The 21,034-nt window shown below is 39.3% G+C and overlaps 1 protein-coding gene across 1 annotated transcript in view; it reads left to right on the forward strand.

Moving 5' to 3' along the window:
- Positions 1–13,426, forward strand: part of SLC1A7 (solute carrier family 1 member 7) — a 56,745-nt gene extending 43,319 nt beyond the window's left edge. The window contains exons 8-11 of the mRNA XM_075155746.1: positions 3,312–3,506; positions 6,697–6,831; positions 10,973–11,072; positions 13,190–13,426. Of these exons, the coding sequence (XP_075011847.1) occupies positions 3,312–3,506; positions 6,697–6,831; positions 10,973–11,072; positions 13,190–13,426 (667 nt within the window). The remainder of the gene's footprint in view (positions 1–3,311; positions 3,507–6,696; positions 6,832–10,972; positions 11,073–13,189) is intronic.
- The last annotated feature ends 7,608 nt before the right edge of the window (positions 13,427–21,034 follow it).

Consider the following 21,034-nt stretch of genomic DNA (forward strand, 5'->3'; position numbering starts at 1 on the left):
TGTTATAACAGCTGAACTGATTTGTGCAAGGAGAAATGCATAAAGCACATAAAAGCAAATTTAGTGTAAATTGAAAAGAGTACATCTAGATGATAAATTGAATTTCTCATCTGAACAGTGAATTCTGGAAAGTCTTTCCATAGGAATAGTTAGGACAGACAGCCTACTAGCTCTAAGATGCGGTGTCATAAATTTGAGTGAGACTGTATGTAGTAGTTGCCTGCGCTAGGAAGGTACAAGAATCTGTGACCTGGAAATTTGCTTCCTTTCAATATCTTGCACAATGTTTTTTATCATCATTGCACTTACATCCTGCCCATTTTCTTTTTTTATTATAATATTTAATAAACAACAAAACCAACATCTATTTATATGCCCTAGAAATGTTACTTCTAACAGTATAAAAGTAAAATGAAAGAAGCATCTGACTCTCTGTGAGATGATGCACAGGTTTAAAAGTTGAATTCTTGCAAAAACAGTGTCATACATTCCGTTTACAACAGTGGAAATAGATACAGATTTTGCTGATTGTGCCATTGGTATTATGGGATTGTTTTTCACAATCTTTGTCACATCTCAACCAAATTGAAAGATAGATGTCAGTCAGTTAAAATTTGCACATTTCACAGCTCAGCTCTCTGCCCTCAGAACAGGAAGGCATTTAGGTTTAAAATTCTGGTATGTCAAAGTGTGGGCGAGGTGGAAAAGGACTTGTAAGACTACCTTTTTCTCCTCTTTTTCCCACAAAGAAATTAGGCAGGGTTTTGTTACAAAAAAGCCAAATGGCCAAGGAAAGACTGTCTTTAAAAACAAGTGACCCTCCACAACTAAAGTAGCTGCAGGGAAGGGAGACAATGAATAGCAAGTCTAGTAATCGCTTCCTGGCCATGCCTATAGTTAAGAACATCCAGAAGTGTTACTCTGGCGGTCTGCTCCTAGTTACAGCTACAGCAGGGGTTTCAGTTCTACATTATCTGTGAGCCCCAGCCTCACCCTTTTATTTTATGAACATTTTATGGTAAACAAGACATAGAGAATTTCAGTCATTCACAACTGAATGTGTGAAAAATGATAGGCATGCCCAAGAGAGAAATGACTTCCAATGTGTAGTTTGGGGGGTTATGCTTTGCTGTGTTTGTTTTTCAAAGTAAATATTGATTAAATATTAGGACTGCCAGAATGAAAAAGTTGAATATACCCCAGTTACCAGAGGTAATCAGATTTCTATTGCTTCCTTGACCTTTCAGTTTATTTGCATACTTAGAGAATTACTTTTGTCCAGATTTTCGTGGCAGTGACTGCCAGTCTGTAGTAAATCATTCACCAGTCAGACTTTATAAGGTTATAGAAAACAGAGATATCGGAGTGAAAGCGTAGATTTGTCTTGTCCCTTGTGTTTCTATTGCAGGAAGCTACTTTTCCTTTCCAAACACTGTTACTTTCCTCAAACAACAGCTTGCACAAACATAAAATGACAACTCCTACTCATGGAAACGTTTTGCTAATGCATTCCTGCAAACTTGGGGTTAGGATTTCAGAGCTTTCAGAATCTCTCTGTGATTTTGTAGGTCACATGTAATGACTGAGAAAGAATTTGTAGATCAAATGTCTTATCCTCTGTTAGGAACGGATAATGGCCATTATAAGATTTAGATATCAGAGCCATATTGCTGATGTGAGGCTCACAACACACAGCGACTGAGCAATCTGAACTGTCCAAACTAGTGGAAAGATGCCTATATTTCATGGCTCGGGGCATGTAGATCACAAGAGAACAGAACATTAAAGACCTTAGTATCATGATACCAATATTTCCCCTCTAATTACTTGTCTCTTTAAAGAGGTAACTTTGGAATAATTTTGAAGGAGTTTGCTATTTTACATCTATTTAAATAGTCTCAAACACTGAGCATTATATTAAAATGAGTATCATGACAAGCAAAATATTTTGCCATTTGTATCTTTTCTTCAATGTATTACTTATTTTCCATACAAACTGGCATGCCATAAAAAATACCCCCTCACTCTCTTGAATGCAGTTTAATTACTCATGACATATTAGTGAATGTGACAAAGTATGGTAAAATTCAGAACATTACAAAAAGGCTGATAAAATGTAAAGATAAACGTGTTTAGGTGTGTTACTATTTAAAAATGCATTCATCCTGCTGAAAACAAGGAAATTTATGACCAGATAATATTTAATTAATTGTCTCAGTTAATGAAAACAAAAATCAGATTTTTCTTTAGAGAGTATGAAATCGAGGGTTAAAGTTTGGAAGGGGTCAAGTTCATTTTAAAATGAATACCTGTCAAACAGTCTCACACAATTCCACTCCATTCCCTACCATTCCACACACATACATATTTATATCTCATTTACATATGTACACATTATTATATAGCCTGCAATTATGTGATTGTTATATGATCACACAAGGGACATGGGCAGATCTGTCCCAGAGAGGAAATGGGATTGTATACTCCTGAACACAGGAGCTTGGTCTGTAGCTTTTATTTTCAGGCGTGCTGTTGATAAGATCTTTGCCTAATCCCTTGCAGAAATAAGAAACTGCTTACGCGTGAGGTAGGACGTTACTGCATTAATGCATTCTGAGGCAAAAGAAGGAGTAGTTTCTTGGTCAGAGCTGTTGCCCACTGGGATGTTTTAGAGTTTAATCCAAGCAGCATTCCAATCTCTTGTAAGCTCTCACTACCATTATAATTCATTGCCTAAACTGGTCGTCTAATAACTGTCAATATGCAGTGAGAACTGGAACAATCCCTAAGGGCATTCATATAGCACCTCCTTACAAAGAGTTAAGAGCCTTTCTTGCTTTTTACTTTTCCTTGGTTTATGGTTACTCTTCCTGTTTAAAAATGGCTTTCTATTTCAGAAGGCTTGGAAGGACACTTTTTTAGAAACCATGAGCGCACAACAGTTTTCAGAGATTTTACTAATAAGCTGCATAGGGTGTTTCCCTTGTCTTGCATTTGAGTGTACAATACTGCCTCTGGGGGACTTCTATCCCTTTTCTGAAGAAAGAAGGAAAGAGAGAACGACATTTTTAATTTGGGGGAAGCAAAATTTGCACTAACTCTAGCATTTATACATGTAACACTGTTTATCCCCCTCAAGCAAAGGAGTAAGTTACAGGGCAAGTGAGTTACACCTGCATACCAAAGAATAAGAAGCAGTACTCACATGGTTAGTGTAAAATTTACCCCACCTGGAGAAGTTTTGCTACAATTTGTTCTATTGCCCAGAAACAGAAATAATTCAATGTGCGCTTCTCTCCGCTGTTTTGCAGCTCAGCCACACTGCCTATCACTTTCAAGTGCTTGTTGGAGAATAACCACGTGGACAGGAGGATCGCGAGGTTTGTGCTGCCTGTGGGAGCCACCATCAACATGGATGGGACAGCACTCTATGAGGCGGTGGCTGCCATCTTTATTGCTCAAGTAAATAACTATGAGCTGGACTTTGGGCAGATTATCACTATAAGGTATAAACTTCAAATTCCACATGCTGCGGTTTGCTTGTCTTGTTGAGTCTGACACTCTTACAATTCTTGTATGTAGCAATGTTCAGAACGAAACTCATCTTTGCTATTGTCAAAGAATCCATTCCTTATAGGATGATTATCTTTAACTAATGCAGAGATCAGGGACTGTACAAAGGGAAATTGTACTGGTACCGTTCAATAGAAGCATGTGGACACCAGGAAATGTGTTTCTGTTTGAGGATAACTGTATAATTTTTACTTTTAGGCAACCCATTGATCATTTACTAGGATTGGAATATTTTTTATTTAAACACCACTATTATTATTGGTGTTTAAAACACTATTTTAAATGTCAGAATTGTTTTCAACTTTAACTCTGGTTTGCATCTTTACATGAGAGGAGAATGTTAAAAAACCCACAAAACACAAACATAAAAAGTCCTGTATCAGATAACAGGGAATAGGATGTGTTAAGAAGCTCTTTTCAAACCTTGGAGGAGTAGGGGAACAGGGAAAGAGGACAGATGCTACTATCAGCGCAGGTCTTCATGAAGATGTCATATCAGTCAGATATTTTTTAAATGTCTTCTCTTCTGCTTGTTAAAGCAGAAAACTTCATAAACAACCATGCTCTCAGTGGGTAGAGAGTGCTATAGCTGCATATTCCGTCCTTGAAAGGCCTGTAATGGATCCAAAAGACTAGAAGATCCAGCTGAACAATTACTGCCAGAATAACTCCAGTGGCTGCCAAAGAATGCCTCAGGGACCGAAACCTGCAGGTTTCCAGCAGGGAACAAATGATTAGAAAAACATTCCTCCTAGTCAGAGCCTTGTGCAACATATTTGAGATCTGCTTACCTACCCACCCAGTGACCTCATCACTGCCCCGTTTACATTGCTGGGCCTTGCCCGTCTTCTGCTGGACTTGAAAACCTTCATGACAAGAGGAGGAGAGTCCTAAAAGTAACCCCAGATGACAGCTGAGGTTTGCTAATGGGCTTCTGGCAAGATCTGGTTAGACTAGAAGCAGAAGAAATGAATTGTGCCCATATGAGCTCTTGCTTCAAGTTCTCTCTCTCTCTTTCTGAAAATTATTGGAATAACCCTGTGCTAAAATTTAGCCTTTGGTGATTTTGAATTTGGAGATGTTTTTAGAATGTGGTCCCAAAATATGGCCCAGAGCATGGGCAGACATTACACACACCTTGAAGTAGAGAATGGTGATTTGAAAAATGGAGGAGAAGGAGGGTGATAGTAGATGGAAGGAAGGTAAGTTCTAACTTTCTTTTAGCAGAACCCTACTTTATCTCTATTTTCACTCCCCATAGTGAATAGCTAGTACATAAGGACCAGAAAGAAGTAAAGACAGTAGAAGGAAAATAGAAATGAAGATTGGAAAAATCCAAGAAAGGAAAAGAAATAAGAAGACTGACTTAGAAAAGAATGGGGTAAATAGGAAATCACAGTGGATTCAGTACCTTGAATATCCGAAGCCAAATTATAACTGTATTCTATGGGCCAAACCTGCCTCAGGTCTTGATACTTTAGGATCTGGAGATTTGAAATTCAAATATCCCTGAGTGCCAGGATATTTTTGCCGGCGGGGAAAAAATGTTAGAAAAATTATCAGTCTAATTTGCTCATAATCTGTAAAAACCAGGTTGACAGTTTATATCTATGTGATTATACAAACCTAGATGTAGCAGAAAAAGAGATTTAAGATCCTTTTCCCATCATTTGAGCATCTTATAGGAAGAAACATCTACATTAAGGTAACAATTCAATGGAACAGCAGATGGGCTTGCCTGTACAATCTTAGTTAAACATTCCTATTTTTGCTCCCAATTAAGCCATGAGACTTTCTGGCCTGAACTGTCTTAGGAGCAGAAGCAGTCCAGTTTATAGCCAGTTTATAGCACTAACTGGAGAACGTTTTAATGTTCATTATATTTATCTCTTACTCAGCAACTGAGCTTCTGTCCCTTTCTTTCTATCTATACTCTGCCTATTACAATGCTATTAGAATGCTGTACAAGCTAACTCTTACAAAATGTAGTTTTAAATCTTTCTCATTCCCCATCACACTCACATGCAAATATATTTTTTTAGGGCTCTAGTTATAAATACTGATGCTGCTCTACTGGTGCACTGTACAGTTGTGAGCAAGATACTGGATATCTCTGCCTCAGTTTCCATATGGGTGAATAATGTTACCCTGATGTTCCATCATAGGAGGTGGATGAGACTTAACTGCTTGCCAAAAGCTCTGAAATTCTGAATTGATGAATGCAGTGGATTATCGGTGTATATGCTTTATGTCATCCTTTTACAATTGTCAACATTCATTTTTTGTCTTTCTGCTGGATGGCCTAGCTCTTGGAAGTGACCAGATGGACGGAAATGAATACATCCAGTCACTTTTGCTCCTGGAAAAAGGAATGAAATCCCTCCCCTAAAAATAGCATTATGAAAAAAAATGTTAAGCCTGCCAGGTCCACTCTTGCCCTGGTCTCCCATTCATTTCTGCTTGCCTGGCTGAAAAAACGGTGTGAAGGTCAAGTAAAAATACTTTCCAGAAACTGAAGAGGTACAGTCACATTCATGCTTGCTTCATATTTAGATCCAAGTATGCAAAGCCATGTGCTATGCAAGGACTTCACCCTTGGCCCAGCTTCTTTACCCTTGGCCTAGCCTCTTTGTGATGGATTGACATTAAAGGCCTTAGCCGCAGCCAGCCACGGATTTGCCTGGCACAGGAACTGCCGATGATGACTCAGAGATGTCTGCTGGGAGCTCTGCTGCCAAGGGTGAAGCAGCGATGAGGAGCGCTGGCAGATTCGTGGCACACAGCGCTGCGTGGTGCCATGAACAATGAGAAGCTGACATAATCAGAGAAGCCCACTGCCTGGCTGCCCCCCCTTTCTCTGCACTTGTGATACTAAGAGATAACAGAACTGCCCCACCAGCGCCAAGGCTGCAAAAGTATAGGGTGAGAATTTAGCACTGGGCAGACAGTTTGGCCTGTTCTTGCCCTCTGACCTGGCTTCTGTCCACAAAACCCTGGCACTCCTGTGCAGTGGCTTGTGTAAGAAGGATTATGGTTTAGGAAAGCTCCTGTAGAAACATGGTGTGGTTTCTTGCAGAGCAACCCATCACTGGTAAAGCTTATTCCTTTCTTTCTTTGTTAAAGTATCACAGCAACAGCTGCAAGCATAGGTGCTGCAGGTATCCCGCAAGCTGGCCTGGTGACAATGGTCATTGTTCTGACCTCGGTTGGGCTCCCAACAGACGACATCACGCTGATTATTGCCGTCGACTGGGCGCTGTAAGTAACATTAAGCTTTTGAGATTTCCAGTGTGGCAACATTGCTAAAAAGGCAAATGGTCTCCAGGGGTATAATAATACCAATATACAAAAAAGGCATGGGAAGTAATTATCTTGCTTGAAATGGTGCTAATGTGGCCTCAGATTAAATACACTGCTGAAGTGGGCATTATATTGAAAAAAGACACAGACAAATGAGGGAGGGTCTAGTTGAGACTCGGACAATATGACCTACATTGAAATGCTGAAGAAGCGGAGTTCGTTTAATGTAAAACCAGAGCAGGCTGAAAGAGGTCACCACAGCAGTTTCTGATATAGATAAGATTGTCCTGAACAGGACAGTGATCAATTGTTCTTCACATTCACAGGGAGGGAGGATGAAGAAATAGACCAAAGTAACTACCTTAAGTCAGATCACAGGAAAACTTAAGAACGATTTTTATCTAGAAGGATAGTCAGGCAATGGAAGTGGCTGCACCTAGCCAGGTTGGAGGATGACCTTCATGAGAAGTTTTAAGGTCAGGCCAGACAAATGTCCATCAGGTGCAACTCTGGCACCTTGCCTTGGACCAGGACAAGGGGCCGACATTCCTAGGAAATGTGGTTTGCCTGCGCTCCGCTTATCAGCCCACTGATGCTTCAAGGACGTCATCTCAATGTAGTGAAGCATTCTGCAAAGAGCCATGAGCCAGTGCTAAAGCAGGCAAGTACTCCCGCACCACAGTTACCACTCTGCCTGAAATAGCCACGGCAGTACAGTAATGGTTTGTGCTGTATATAGCTACTACTATGATACAGTCAACCTGAATGTAATACTTGCAATGCACTGCATTAGGGCTAATAATGTCTTCCTTTTATCACGGATCCTGATGCAATTCTGCTCTTTCTGATTTCAGTGCTAAATAGGCAGCAGCAATTTGTAGCCCCCCGTGCAGAACCATGTTTTGCAATGCAGCCATTCTGTGGAGAGATTGCTTTGCTGCATCCCTAATCACTGAGGATTTAACAGCAGAGGCAGAGGCTAAAACCTAACACATTCAGAATAAAAGGGATTCGTGTCACCTATGAGAAGAGCCGCTATAAAAACTCATAAGGATTGGTTTATTTGACCTCTTAACTTTTATGTAAATGTCCATAAATCAATCAAACAATTTTGAATAGTCTAAGAAGATGAATCATAAAATACTCATCCCTAGCTCATTAGCATTTCAATTAGCAACATAACTAGCGTATGCATCCACAAGGAAACAGTCCAAATTATTTTTTATTTAACCTATGTAAAATATATCTCCATTAATACAGTGGAATTTCATTGCATCAAGGTTCTGGGTAAAAATGTGTTACAAGTCCATTCTGTTATATATCCTATTTTATTCAACTTCAAGCCACTGATTTTTTGTACAAAGAATTGTGAGAAGGAATTATTTACTTTCCTGTTCAGTGTAATAGAATGTTGTTATTATTAATAATAGGAGTCATGAGTGTTGTATTGTATGCATATTTTAAGACATATTTTATTTTAGGAATATCAGGAATATTATTCTGTGAAGGATAAATAATATCTGCTGTGGGCACCTAAACTCGGGAATGGCAGTTCAAATTTTAATAAAGCAGCCTTTCTAATGCTAGTCACTGAAGCTCAATAGTTAATGAAGCACAACAAAATCAAAGTATTTTAAGCTGTATTACAAAAGCCTTTTGCCTCTATATTGCTCACCCGCTATGTTTTCACCCAGCTCTTGCAACATCAATATTTCATTATTTTTCCAGTAAGTCTTCCAGCATATATGGAAATTATGCTTCTTTTTGTCTTGCAAAACTTTTCAAAACAACAGACAAAAAACTTTTTCAGGCTATAGTTCCAGATGGTATTAAAAAGTAAGCAAGGAACAGACCCAGTTTTCTGTCTTTTGCAGATGACCTTTCATACAAAAAGTATATTTCTGTATTTCGGCACTTGGTGGTTTCAAGAGCCTGCAGATGCAAAGTGTCAACATGGTTGACATGATGAATATTTTCAATATTAGTTTTGGAAGTACTGGAGTATGAAGAATGCTCAAAGAAGGCTGGTTAGATGATCTCACGAGACTGAAATACCCATTACAATGCACTGCAGGTATTACAACTCATTTAGGTAGCCATAACATGTATGTGAACTTCATACCTTTAGCTAGTGCCTAGAGACATAAAGAAGAAAATAAAAACCTTTCTCAGTTAATTTATTAAACACAAGGTAAAAATTCTGCATCTTTAATTTTGCATCTTTAATAATATCATCTAAAGCTAAAATACCGCTGCAACACCTGACTCACGCGTTTGCACTGAAAGAAATGCCACTACAACAGGTTGGCCTCTTAGTGGAGAAATGTCAGTGATGTGCAGTGCGGTTCTATTCATGCGTAGTGCAGACTACTCCAAACACACAGAAACATGGAATAGAACTGGTCAAGCAACATGCCAGGCAATCCATTTTCTTAAGAGTTTCAGTATGGTGCACTGTTTTCTCAGAAACATTCTGTCTTCAGAAGAGATGCTAATCAGAGCCCAAAAGGGAGTGCAAACTCTTGAGTTCTGCTCATACAGCTTCTTGTCTAACACAACTGACTTTTTGCACAATCCAAAATTAACAACTCAGAATATCATTCCAAGAATCAAAATTTTATGATCAACCAAGGAAAAAAAAAGTCTATCAATATGTGCTGTAACAGTATTTTTCCCTGTTTAACATATTCTTGTGGGAATTTTCCTCAAGGCAAAACCCAAAATCAGAACAGCAGGAATCAGAAAAATGGATTCAGCAAAACAAGTGTAGGACTGGGTCCTGAAGTCAACAACTACATCTAGGTGTAGGCTGTGGAATATTATTGCTGAAGTTACTTGCAATTGCATGTACAATTTGGGTAACTGCACATGCAAATAACCTTTCATGCAGGAACTTGCATGCTAATTAGGCAAGCAACTGCATAAACATTTGCATGCACAGAGTACATGCCTAAAATATCTGAAAAAAAATCAGCACACAGTTTCAATTCTTTTCTATATTAAGATACGGCATCAGAAATCTGGGCAGTGTTGATATTGGACTGTCACTTGCTTCAATAAGCCAAACATCTGGAGATTTCTGAACCTCCATTTTATAACCCACATATATAAATCAAGTTACCAATATGACACAGTTTTCACATGTGTATGTTTTTCTTGGAAAAGACATGATATATTTCAGACTTAAAAGCTATATCGTCTATTTGAAATCTCGTCAATTTTAACTAATAGATTCCAAGCTGTTTCAAGTGTAACACTTGTCTATGACAACCACTTACTTTTGTGTATTATTTACAGTCTGTATTTTAATAGATTTTTTTTTAGACAGTGGGTAGAAGGTATAAACAGGGAAGAAATGATCCCATAAATGAATAAATGAAAAATAATGAAACTGTATATATACAAAGTACTGTCAAGCATACAGATTTAAATTGGAAAAGATGATAACTGAAAATGAAGAATCTTTAAGAGCCACTGGTAGCCATAGCAACCATAGCTTTTTCAGAAATGAACAGGATTTAAATATGGTCAGTGCCTGCTTAGTTTGTGAGTGTAGTTATTTAGCAATTTTCTGAATAATTTTGATTGTATTCTGCATATTCTAACAATACAACAATCTTAACTAGCACCTTAGTTGCTGAGAGTGGGACCTTGATAACTAATACAAGGTACTGGTTGTACTGGCTGCCCTCTACTTTTATTGAATTAAGACATTTGCAGCACCAGCCTCCAAATCAGGCGATAATACTGGACCTTAACATGAAAATTCAGACATAAATGCAATCTTGATCTGCTGTGTTAAACTTTTTTAGGGCTCAATCAGCTTGCATGTATAGGGAGGCATAGCTGCTCTAGTTAGCTCAGTTACAAATTAAAGTATGTGGCAGCACAGGGCACTGAGCTCTGAAAAGGCTGGAAAACCCAACTGAGCAGCTCAGTAACTAGTGGCTTCCCCGTGCCAAACTCCTTCCTACCACTTCGAAACTTGTTAGCTGATAAAAACAGCCAAACTGGCCTTCAGCTATTATTACTGCAGTGATGAAGGCATAGGCATGTACCCAAAGAGCCAACAACTTACTATTACTATTTAATTTTCCAGAGACAGGTTTAGAACAATGATCAATGTCCTGGGAGACGCGTTGGCTGCTGGGATCATGGCCCACATCTGCCGGAAGGAGTTCATCAAAGACGGTGATGAGGTAACAACGCCATGAGCCAGGGTGTGCAGTGTGTGCTGTATTACAGCAGAGAACCTGCGAGCTCTCAGCCTCCCACATTTGTTTCATCTAATTTATAAAAGGTGTTTCAGAGAGAGGACAGAATTGGGCAATGTGCTGCTTAGCCAGATGGGGTGGAGGGGTCCTTTTCTATGAGGTCATGCAAAAAGCCACTCAAATTCAAAGCTTGCCAGCCAGCTGTGTCTGGCACGCTGGGGCTGGGAGCAGGAGAAGCAGCTGCACTGTCCTGCAAATGCATGAGATGCTGGAACTGCGAGTCTCACACTCAGTACCCAAGTCCTGACTGGCCAGTAAGTCGTCCTTCTTTTAAAAATGTGACCAGCAACAGAGCAAGGTGACAAATGTCCTTAAGTATTTGTGTGTAGGGGCAGGTAAAGGTATCTATGAGTGCATAGATATGCATAATCAGTAAGCTCACAACAAAAGGAACTACCCTGGGTGTTTCAAGCCTCTGTGTTAGCATAATCTGAAGACACCATTGCAATAATTTCCTTTCTGGACTAGCACATTGCTCCATTCTTGACTTCATTCTCAGGCATCTTCATGCCTTCTACATTTAATAGTCCCTCCTTACATCTTTGTTTTTCCTTCTCTATATATTATTCCATATACCACACAAACCTCTGTATTCTGCCCCTGCCTCCCTCCAATCCTATGCTTTTTTTCTTTCGTCCTTGGCATGCATCATTCAGTCTTTCCTTATACCAGGAACTCCTTCTCATGCTCTTCCTTCAAATCCTTGACAAAGGAGATTCCTAATTCCACGAGCCTATCATGCTTGGAGGTGCTAATCTCCAACCATTTCAGCTCATGGCAGACTCTCACTGCCTTTCTTCCACAAAGACTGAATAGTTTATGCAGAAAAGTTTCTTCATCAAAACTGATTTTCACAAGGCATGTTTCATTTCTGTGCATCATTTGTAATATTCTACAAAGAACAGCAGTATTAATAGCAAAGTTTTATTTCTATTATTATTTCTCCCATTTTACAGACAGTCTGTCTGGTAAATCCCATTCTCATGCTTTCCTGCAACATGTATTTAAAATTCCTGCTCTTTCAAGTTTTATATAGAAAGACAGGCTTTATCCGAGGTACTTAGCACCTGCAGTAATTACTGATGACAGGATTAGGCCTGAATATATGGGCTACACATATAGCTAGCTACAAAAAAACTAAACATACAACCTAATGGTAAGATATGTCATCTGTTACAAAGCCAGAAGTGTAGTCTGAGTTCCTGCATAAATATCAGGCCTCCTGACATTTCATTTCTGTATTTAGAACTCAGTCAGAACTCAAGAAGAGGTGTTTCAAGAATATAAAATCCCTCCTAAGGGATTATTTAGTCATCCGTGATGAGATTTTTCTTTGCATCATGCTCTATAATTGTATTAAAATATACCATTAGTCTGCCATATGTTTTGGCTGCATAATTTGTGGAGTTAGTAATGTATACCTGAAGGCCAAATTTTCTCAGCTGCAAGCCCACCTCTTTTCTCTGCCAGTATTTACATCTTATTTTCCCCATCAGCACTTCTGGTTTGATTTAAAGGACACTTCAATATTTAACTTATGAATCAGTCAATAGAATCCTCTACTTCTTTTGAAATAATGCAAACTGAAAAGACAGGTGTTGGTTTATTGGGTTAGAAGAAAGGCAGAAGACAACAACAAATACTTATTGGTCTGGGTAATTGCACTCAAGAGCAAGCACTGCCCAAAGCTCAGCATACTGGTCATTGAGAGTCCATATCTTTTGAACTTAGCCCTGAAATTCTAGTCTTTATTTACCCTACTTATATCGCTTTACTGATGCAAGCAGTTATTCCTGTAGCTATAAGTTAAAGTAGAGTTGTGGCAGAATTTGCAGTTTTACATACTTAGAGACACCTTCACTTTATCCAGATGGTGCAAAGATGCTTTAGTGTATATGAGAAACAGGTCCTGGAAGTCTGTGGAGGCCCTAGATAATCCTGGTGAATGTAAAGCAGACCACAGGCTTTCAAAGTAAAAATTCCTTTCCTGTTGTATACTGCAAACAGGGGCAGTATTCCAAATCTTAATGCTTTTCACATAGGTGCCATTGATCTGTGAAACTAAGCCTATTAACATCCATCAGATTGTGGCTTACCAGAGAAATGGCTGTGTGAAGACCATGAATGAATCTCGTGGACCAGAAACAGTGAAAGGGTTTCAGCACCACATACCCGTACAAGTGGAGCAAGAAGAAAGTCCAGTGGAGAATCACACTAAGAAATCCAACAGTAAAGACCACTGCACTATTGAAATAAATGAACTAGAAACAAATGTGTAACTGCTACACTCAGTGGTATCTCATACCCCAGTGACCTGATACCCAATCTCTACCTCACAGCTGGAAGAGGGACTCTTTGCCTTGAACAGGAAAATGTGGAATTATCGCCACCTTGCTTGTACCAGAGCTAGGAGACCAGCTGTGAACGTCAGGAAAGGCACACAGCTTGCAAGAGACATGGGCTTCTTTAGGTGGAAGATTTTAATACTGAAAAATTAACTAATGGATGACTCCTGCTTTATTCTGCACTCATTTGACTCCAATATAGTATTTGACACTCCTTTGGCTTCTTTTTTTAAAGTTTTTTTTATTTGACCCTTTTTGATTTTCTAACCAAAGCCTTTTTTTGTGAATCTCAGTAATTATGAACACTGTATTTATGTAGATTTTTTGCTGTGTGAAAATGTTTCACCGAAACTGCTAAAGATACTAATTTTGTCTAATATTCGCTAAATATAGAGTTTGTGCTTAGTTTTAGAACAGCAGTAAGAAAATCACACTGATTTCCTGATCTCAAGGGGTTACATATAAATAACACTTCAAGCAGAGGTGAAGCAAAGCATGCATTTTTGCAAGAAAGCACATTAAGGTAATTCTGATGGGCAGCCTTCAGAGACAGGCATTCAAGTGTGATAGATAACACAAAGAATTCCTAGGTCACTGCAGAGCACAGTTTGCCTTCCAAGTGCCAGATTTATTAACCTTTTTTTAACCTAACTCTTCAGTAGAATCAGTACCATGCACAGGCAGTGGCAGAGGCGATGTGAGCCCTAATCCATAAGCACTGGTGCTAATGTGTCCTCTCCTGTAATCTGTAGGTTCTACTGTAAATATGTATAAACCCAAAGCTCAAGCTCATGAACCATATGCTTCATCCTAAGGGCCAACTGAACATGAACTGGAACATGATGAAGCTGAGTAATATTGGGGTTTTGTGAGGAGTTTGCTGTGGAAACTGGCCCGTTATTTCTCATAATTCAGTGGTTGATCTACCGTGACAGTTACTCCCTTTCCACTACCTACTGAACCTTTCAGCTACAATAAAATCTGTTGAGTATGTTTTCAATATTTGTGACAGAGAACATTTTTAATAAAACTGCCATTTCAAAGCGGGCTGTCTGTGCACTTCTACTATTAGTGTCTTCTTACTTCTCTGCCAAAATGGAGATGGAAGTGAGGAGACGTTTTGAAAAGTCGGGATTCGATCCAGAGATTACATACTAGTTCATACCAATACACTTGACATATTATATTTAGCTACTTGTGGCATATCAGTTTCAGGTAACATGTGCCTGGCATTATAATATGCTCCTCTCATCTGTAGAGAAAAAATAATCCAGTCAAAAAGGACAATTTCTGCACTCACCAGAAGCAGAAGTGCTTCATACACATGATTAATGGTTTTCCTGGGATGTGCATATTCGCTTCTTCTTTGAGGGCTCCTGTTTAGACTATTTCTTTTGTCATGCACTAATTAGTTGCCTGAGAGCGTTGTAGTATAGGTAGTTTAAATATCAAATGGTAAAGCCAGAAAGAACAAACATACATCTTATTTACCTATAATTCCTCAGAAATGATGTATTGATTTGAAAATACATACAGTTGGAAACTGTTTTCCTGATTTGATCCTAGAGTGAAAACAACGAACACAGAACACAAAGAATAGGGAAGAACTGAAATTATTCAGAACAATTTGCTCCTGAACAAGTCCTGTAATGGACCTGCTCTACAGAGTGCCATTAAAATGAGTGATTTGGGAGAGCTGAGTCTGGTCTGTGCCTCTCTGAATGGGCAGAAGCACTAGCTGACAAACACAGCATCTGATACTTTCATCTCAGCAGCACTGGCAGCTCCAGGAGGTCCCCTTCATCCTTCCCCAGCTCCCCATTCCTCCCTGCACTGCTTCCCCTCCTCTCCCAGCTGTACAGACCCAAATATTTATGAGGCCAGACGAAGAATCAGATGAGAAGTATTTTTAATTCAAACCAGTTCACATATGTTTTTAGCACAGTCCTAACAAACAGTTGTGTCAACACAAGTGAAGGGGTGACACAGGGACAAGAACAAGCAGCCAGGGATGAAACAGCCTAAGAGCGCATGTGGAGAGGGCAGGGCCTCTGCCTGCTGACTTTCCCAGAAAAGAGAACATAACATGAACAACATCACACAGTCAATTACACCTATGTGAAGTGATAGTAAAATCCTGCCAGTCATCTATCACTTTGCATAGATAAAAATGATGAAGAAAGAGGCCAAGTAGATCCAAGATTTGGAATGAGTAGTTCCAAATCAAGTGGTTTTGGATGAGTCTGCCCACACACCATGCCAAGGTGCCATGGTCTGCCAAGCAGAAAGTGCTGCTAGCCTTACCACCACCACCACCTTCTCCAGCCACCTACAAGCTTTGGCTAACTACAAAGTGCAAATCCTTTTGCCTGCCTGCCTGAGACAGCTTACTTAGTCTGACACTCTTCAGCTTAGTCATGTCTCAAGAGGTCTAAGCCAACTCCAGTGCTAAGAAGCTGCGACTTCTACAAGGAGAACTTCAGATGAGATAAAGCATCAAAGACCAGAAGAAGCAGCCGGTTGAGCTACACTAGTCCTATACAATAAAGAAAACCACAATTTTTCCCTTTACACTCTGGCAAGCAGGGAATGTGGAAGTCTCATGTGTGAAGGCATATTTTTATGGAATCAACAGGCTGTTTTAAAACTAGCCTTCTGCATTCAAACTCTATTCATAGACTGTCCAGTTTTGCTTTGCAAATTTGAAATGCATTTTTTTTTTACATTATATTGTTCAGATCTTTAAAACTTGGGTTTTATACCAATGTGTGCCTTCCATTCACCCTAAAAATTACACCAATCATAACTTAACATTATCTTTGTGAGTCACTATCTCCTGTAGTTTGGAGCTACTGTTTGGTGTCTTAAGTTCTGCTTTGACAAACTCTTTTCGGGGCAAGTTTATTTTCTGTTGATGTTGTCTAGGGCCTTGCACCACAGTGGCAGCTGCAGTGTGAACCAGCTGGGAGGAAGGCAGTGGTCCAGTTTCTCACCTGACCTTTATAATTTGTGGTATCAAATACTGGTAACTAGAGGCCTACAGCACTTTAGTTCTTTGTTCTGGTAAACATGTGTTGCTTAGTGTAGTGGGACCTTGACTGGAACACCTGACTGCTACTACAGTCGTTCTGTACTAAGAACACAAGACACCACTGTTAACTGTGGAGAGGTAAACACTGAAGTTAAAATCATTTTTATGGTAAGCTTTCCTCCATGTTAGCTGTTTTCTGTGTCTCATGGTGTTTGTTGTCAAGGAGCTTGACACATGGTGCAATTAGGCTAGCAGTAGGTTCCACATCATATTTGCACGTATGGATCTGTTCACATTTTCCAGCTATAATCACAGTTCCTTCCAACAAACATAATGAAGCTGTTGATTATCAAGTTAGAGTGCAAGCTTTGTGTTGGTAAATATGTTTCTCCTACTTTCAGAGCATAAAAACAAACGTGACCTTTATAGTCTCAAAACTTTTATAGTAAAAAAATCAATCAACCAATCAATCACTAATTACAGCAGTTTGCATGGAATACTTTCAAGTATATGTGGAAAGAACATATTTCTTAACTGGCAACATTCAACCGTATTTTGAAGTTGCCTCCCCCTGCTAAAAAGAAAGGGAACTTAGCCAATTAAAGTATACTCAAGACACACTAGGAGAGAGTATTGAGGAGGGAGAGAAGATAATTAAGAAGGGTGATGCATTGTATACAGCTATGGAAGAAATAATTTGGGAAGTAACTCAAATTAACACATATTTACCACAGACAGTCATTTTATGCTGGTTAATTTGCAACTGCATTGCTCTAGAGATACTACTGAGAGGACAGAAGCCACTGCAGATTGTTGTGGCATAAAACATCATTAAAGACATCTTAAAACAGGTTCTTGAGGATTTTGCCAATGCCAAGGAAGTTTTGAAGTGTTGAATTGCTGTAATAAATCCTTGTGCAAGAATTAGAACTGGGAGAAAGACACAACCAGAGCACTTACGCATCCCACTAACTCCCAAGAGCTTTTGGCTGCCAACCCAAATATGGAAGTTTATGGAACTAATACAGTTACTCATATTCTCAGCTAGTCTTAATTGATGCCACTTAAATGACTTAATTGCAGCTAAGCTTATTTGTGCCACCTGAATACATATCCCAGCATACAAATAAGATGATCTAAATAATTAGCCGAAACATTAAATCATAAACTCCCTCCATGCTATACTAGCAATTCTCAAACACTTTTAGAAAATACAGTAACTCTGTAACGTCACCATTTGATAAGCTCTCTCTCTCAATTCTACAACAAACTTTAATTTTAGTCCCTTTTTAACAGCAGCAAACTAATTTGTAATACTTTCAAAGAAGATGGAAAGCTTCATCTTCAAGCCAGATGGATAGTCTTGGAAATTACCTCAGTCCTTTCCATGCTTTCCATAAAAATGAAGTAACTACTAGCAGAAGGTGGCTGATGTGTGCAAGCAAAATGTGTAACCTGGGAAATGAATTGAATCTGGAAAACTGAGGCTGCCTTTGATCTTGCCCAGCACTAAGTACTCCTGTGTCTGCGTCTCTACTGAACAACCAGGTGCGTTTTTACATCAAGACAGCTATCTTTCATTACAGTCACAGTGGCAATGAGGAATTGCTGGTTTTCACCTCCAGGCACTAAGCTGGCTGAGATCACAGCCCTCCAGCTGAGGACTAAATACAGTGAGGAGAGAAAGCAATGCAGGTTTTTCCACAGGGATGCTACTGCTGCCTATCTTGCAGTGGGGGAGCATATCTTTTTGCCATTATAATGACTGGAAAATATCTGACTTTACCTCATTTGAAAAAGAGGCCACAGAATAGACAAATTCAATGCATCCATTCACTAACGGCCGAGCTGCAAATGAAATACAGGTATTAAATTTCTTACTTTAGCCTATGATTTCACATACAACTAAGAAGGCAATATGCTCAAAATTACATTCCTCGTTAACTACTTCGGAGCATACTGACTGATGCTTCTGGATTTTATAAGAGAGTTTGTACCACAAAACCCAAAATGGATGAGATCAATAGAACAGGAAGGGTGGTCACTGCCTAAGTTCAGTTCATTATTCACTATTTCAGACTTCTCATGTGATCTCACGGTCAAGTGACCACAAGAACGCAGGGTTTGCTTCCCATCTATAAACAGACAAAAAGTAGTTTTCTAATTTAACAGGGTGTTGCATGGTAAGGATAAATCAGCTGAAGACTGAGACAGTTACATAACACATTAAAGGGGACTCTCATGATTACCTTGGATTAGACACTTCTATCTCTCTGGAAGCACAGGATCACTACGCACAATATTCACAGGAATTGCCAGGCTCCTGCTTCAAATGAAAAAAACTCAGATTCCATCATTTATAAAGTAGCAACCGTTGCATTTCCATAGCCTAAAAGATGATATATGGGAATGGATTTGGCACAGCTGAGATTTTTGGCAGATTTGTGTCACAGGATATTTCAGATATTTTACAGGCTGTCAAAGTAAAATCATAGCAGTCTGTTACTGAGAGAGTTACTGAGAGTTACTGAGAGGTATTTGGGGGAAGAAATAAAGAAGACTTCAGGAAGACAAGATGGTGAGTATTTCTAGATGAAGAGTGTTTAATCACTCCTGCAATAGAATCAAACCTCCTTTCCTTGGTGGCTCCAAGATGAGAGGGTACCAACAGCTGGAGATGTAGGGATGGAGCAAGCCACTGAAGACAAAGCAGACAGGTCTGCAGGTACCCACAACATCTGTGACTCACTGGCGACACCTTCACAGCTAATTCTTGGCTGCCTCTCACTCACTGAAAACTATTGGAACAGACTATGCAGTTAATGGAACAACTCTTTTCCTTCTCCTATTTGTGATACGATGAAAACTTACTTGTACTCCCACAAAGACTTTTGGTGGTAGGGCATGCTGTCCTTCCTTCCAGACTAGCATGGAGTATTCAGTCCAGCACAAGAACAAGCAAATACTGTTGCTGAAGTGTTTTCAATTAAGTCATTATAAAAACCTAGACTTCTCATGCTACTGGGAATTACAGATGTGCTGAGGGTAGGTCACAGTTCTGCTTTTCAGGTTCCATCACAGGAGTTTTTCTTCTGTAAGGTACAGTTCTGCATCTGTTTCTTTAAAAGCAGTCATCTTTCATCACAAAGAGGTATCTGCATTTCATTTAGGAATTAAACGTATGTTTGTATGTGTCTGCACACAACGCTAGCTGAAAGCCAGGATTTGACCCACCACATGAACTTACTGTAGTTAATTGTTGCTTTTGAACTTTCCTAATAAGGTTATAGTATCTCTAGCTCCCCCCCGTTCCTCTCCCCCCGCACCAAAGGGTATTTTAATAAGATGGAAAAAGCAGGGGAAGCAAAACAAAAAGTGTTTTATGTTCACAGATATCTCACATTACATCCGCTACAAATACTGTACGGGCTAGATGGCAAAACCAAAAGAAAAACAAGACTGACCTTGAGATGTTTCATTATGATTTCATTGCTTCTAGTGGTTTTATTGGGTTTTACCACTAGGCTATTAAAAACACGTGGAAATTATACAGAACTAAGTCAAACTGAGTATTTTCAACCCTAATCTTCCATCTTCTTTTCCATTTAAATACTTTAAATAGTTCTTTTATATTTCATGAGTTTTCTTGAAAACAAACTCAAAGTACAGAGATTTGGGTAGTCTATATTTTATTGATGGTTTAATCAGTAAATATATGTTCTTTATTTTAGAATGAATCATCCAATCGATGGGTTTTTTAAATAGAAGAAAGCATTTCTTACATGAAACCCTTCCTTACCAAATATCTGGGGAGGGAGGAATCAGAATGGACAGAAGGGTATCAGTCCAGCACTGTGGTTGGAGCTAGCTCTAGCAGAAAGTTCGGAAAGGAAGTCTCAAAGCTTCCTTTGAGAGAAGGAAGAGAATTTCCACTGTGACTGCTCATTCTCAGTTGTTTTCTCACTGGTGCTGTGCACAGGACTAATGTACAGCTCCATACTGTACTTTTTGCGCAAGTAATCTGCAGCTCTCCAGAGTAAATTCCACAAAAGGTATTACAGATTATCTGCATCCCAGACGTTTTGCTTGTCCCGTCTCTCTAAAGTGGGTGAGAACAACATGGAAGACTCACTTCGGCTGTTCCTGCTTGATTTGGCATCGGAAGATTCACTTTGATTCTTCCTACCTGCTTTACAGAGAGTAGGAACAACCAAAGTGAGTCTTCCAGTGTCAAATCTTTTAAGCTGGGGATGATGAGGATGCAGCAACTCTACTGACTCTAGCACATCAGTAAAGTGCTTTGGTTTTTATCCCACTGCTGCATTTGAATTAAACCTGACCTGAAACAGAGGTCCACCACAAAGAAGGGGAGAGATCTTGAGTGCTATATAAGTAATCAAAGTTAATTTTAATCCTGTATAAAAGATATATCCTAAGTGAAGATTTTTTAAAGCTAATTTCTTTGATGAAAGATGATGCGTGTCAACAAACACGCAATTATATCCCAAGTA

The sequence above is a fragment of the Calonectris borealis genome, chromosome 8, assembly GCF_964195595.1.
Source record: "Calonectris borealis chromosome 8, bCalBor7.hap1.2, whole genome shotgun sequence".
In the NCBI taxonomy this organism is placed as follows: domain Eukaryota; kingdom Metazoa; phylum Chordata; class Aves; order Procellariiformes; family Procellariidae; genus Calonectris; species Calonectris borealis.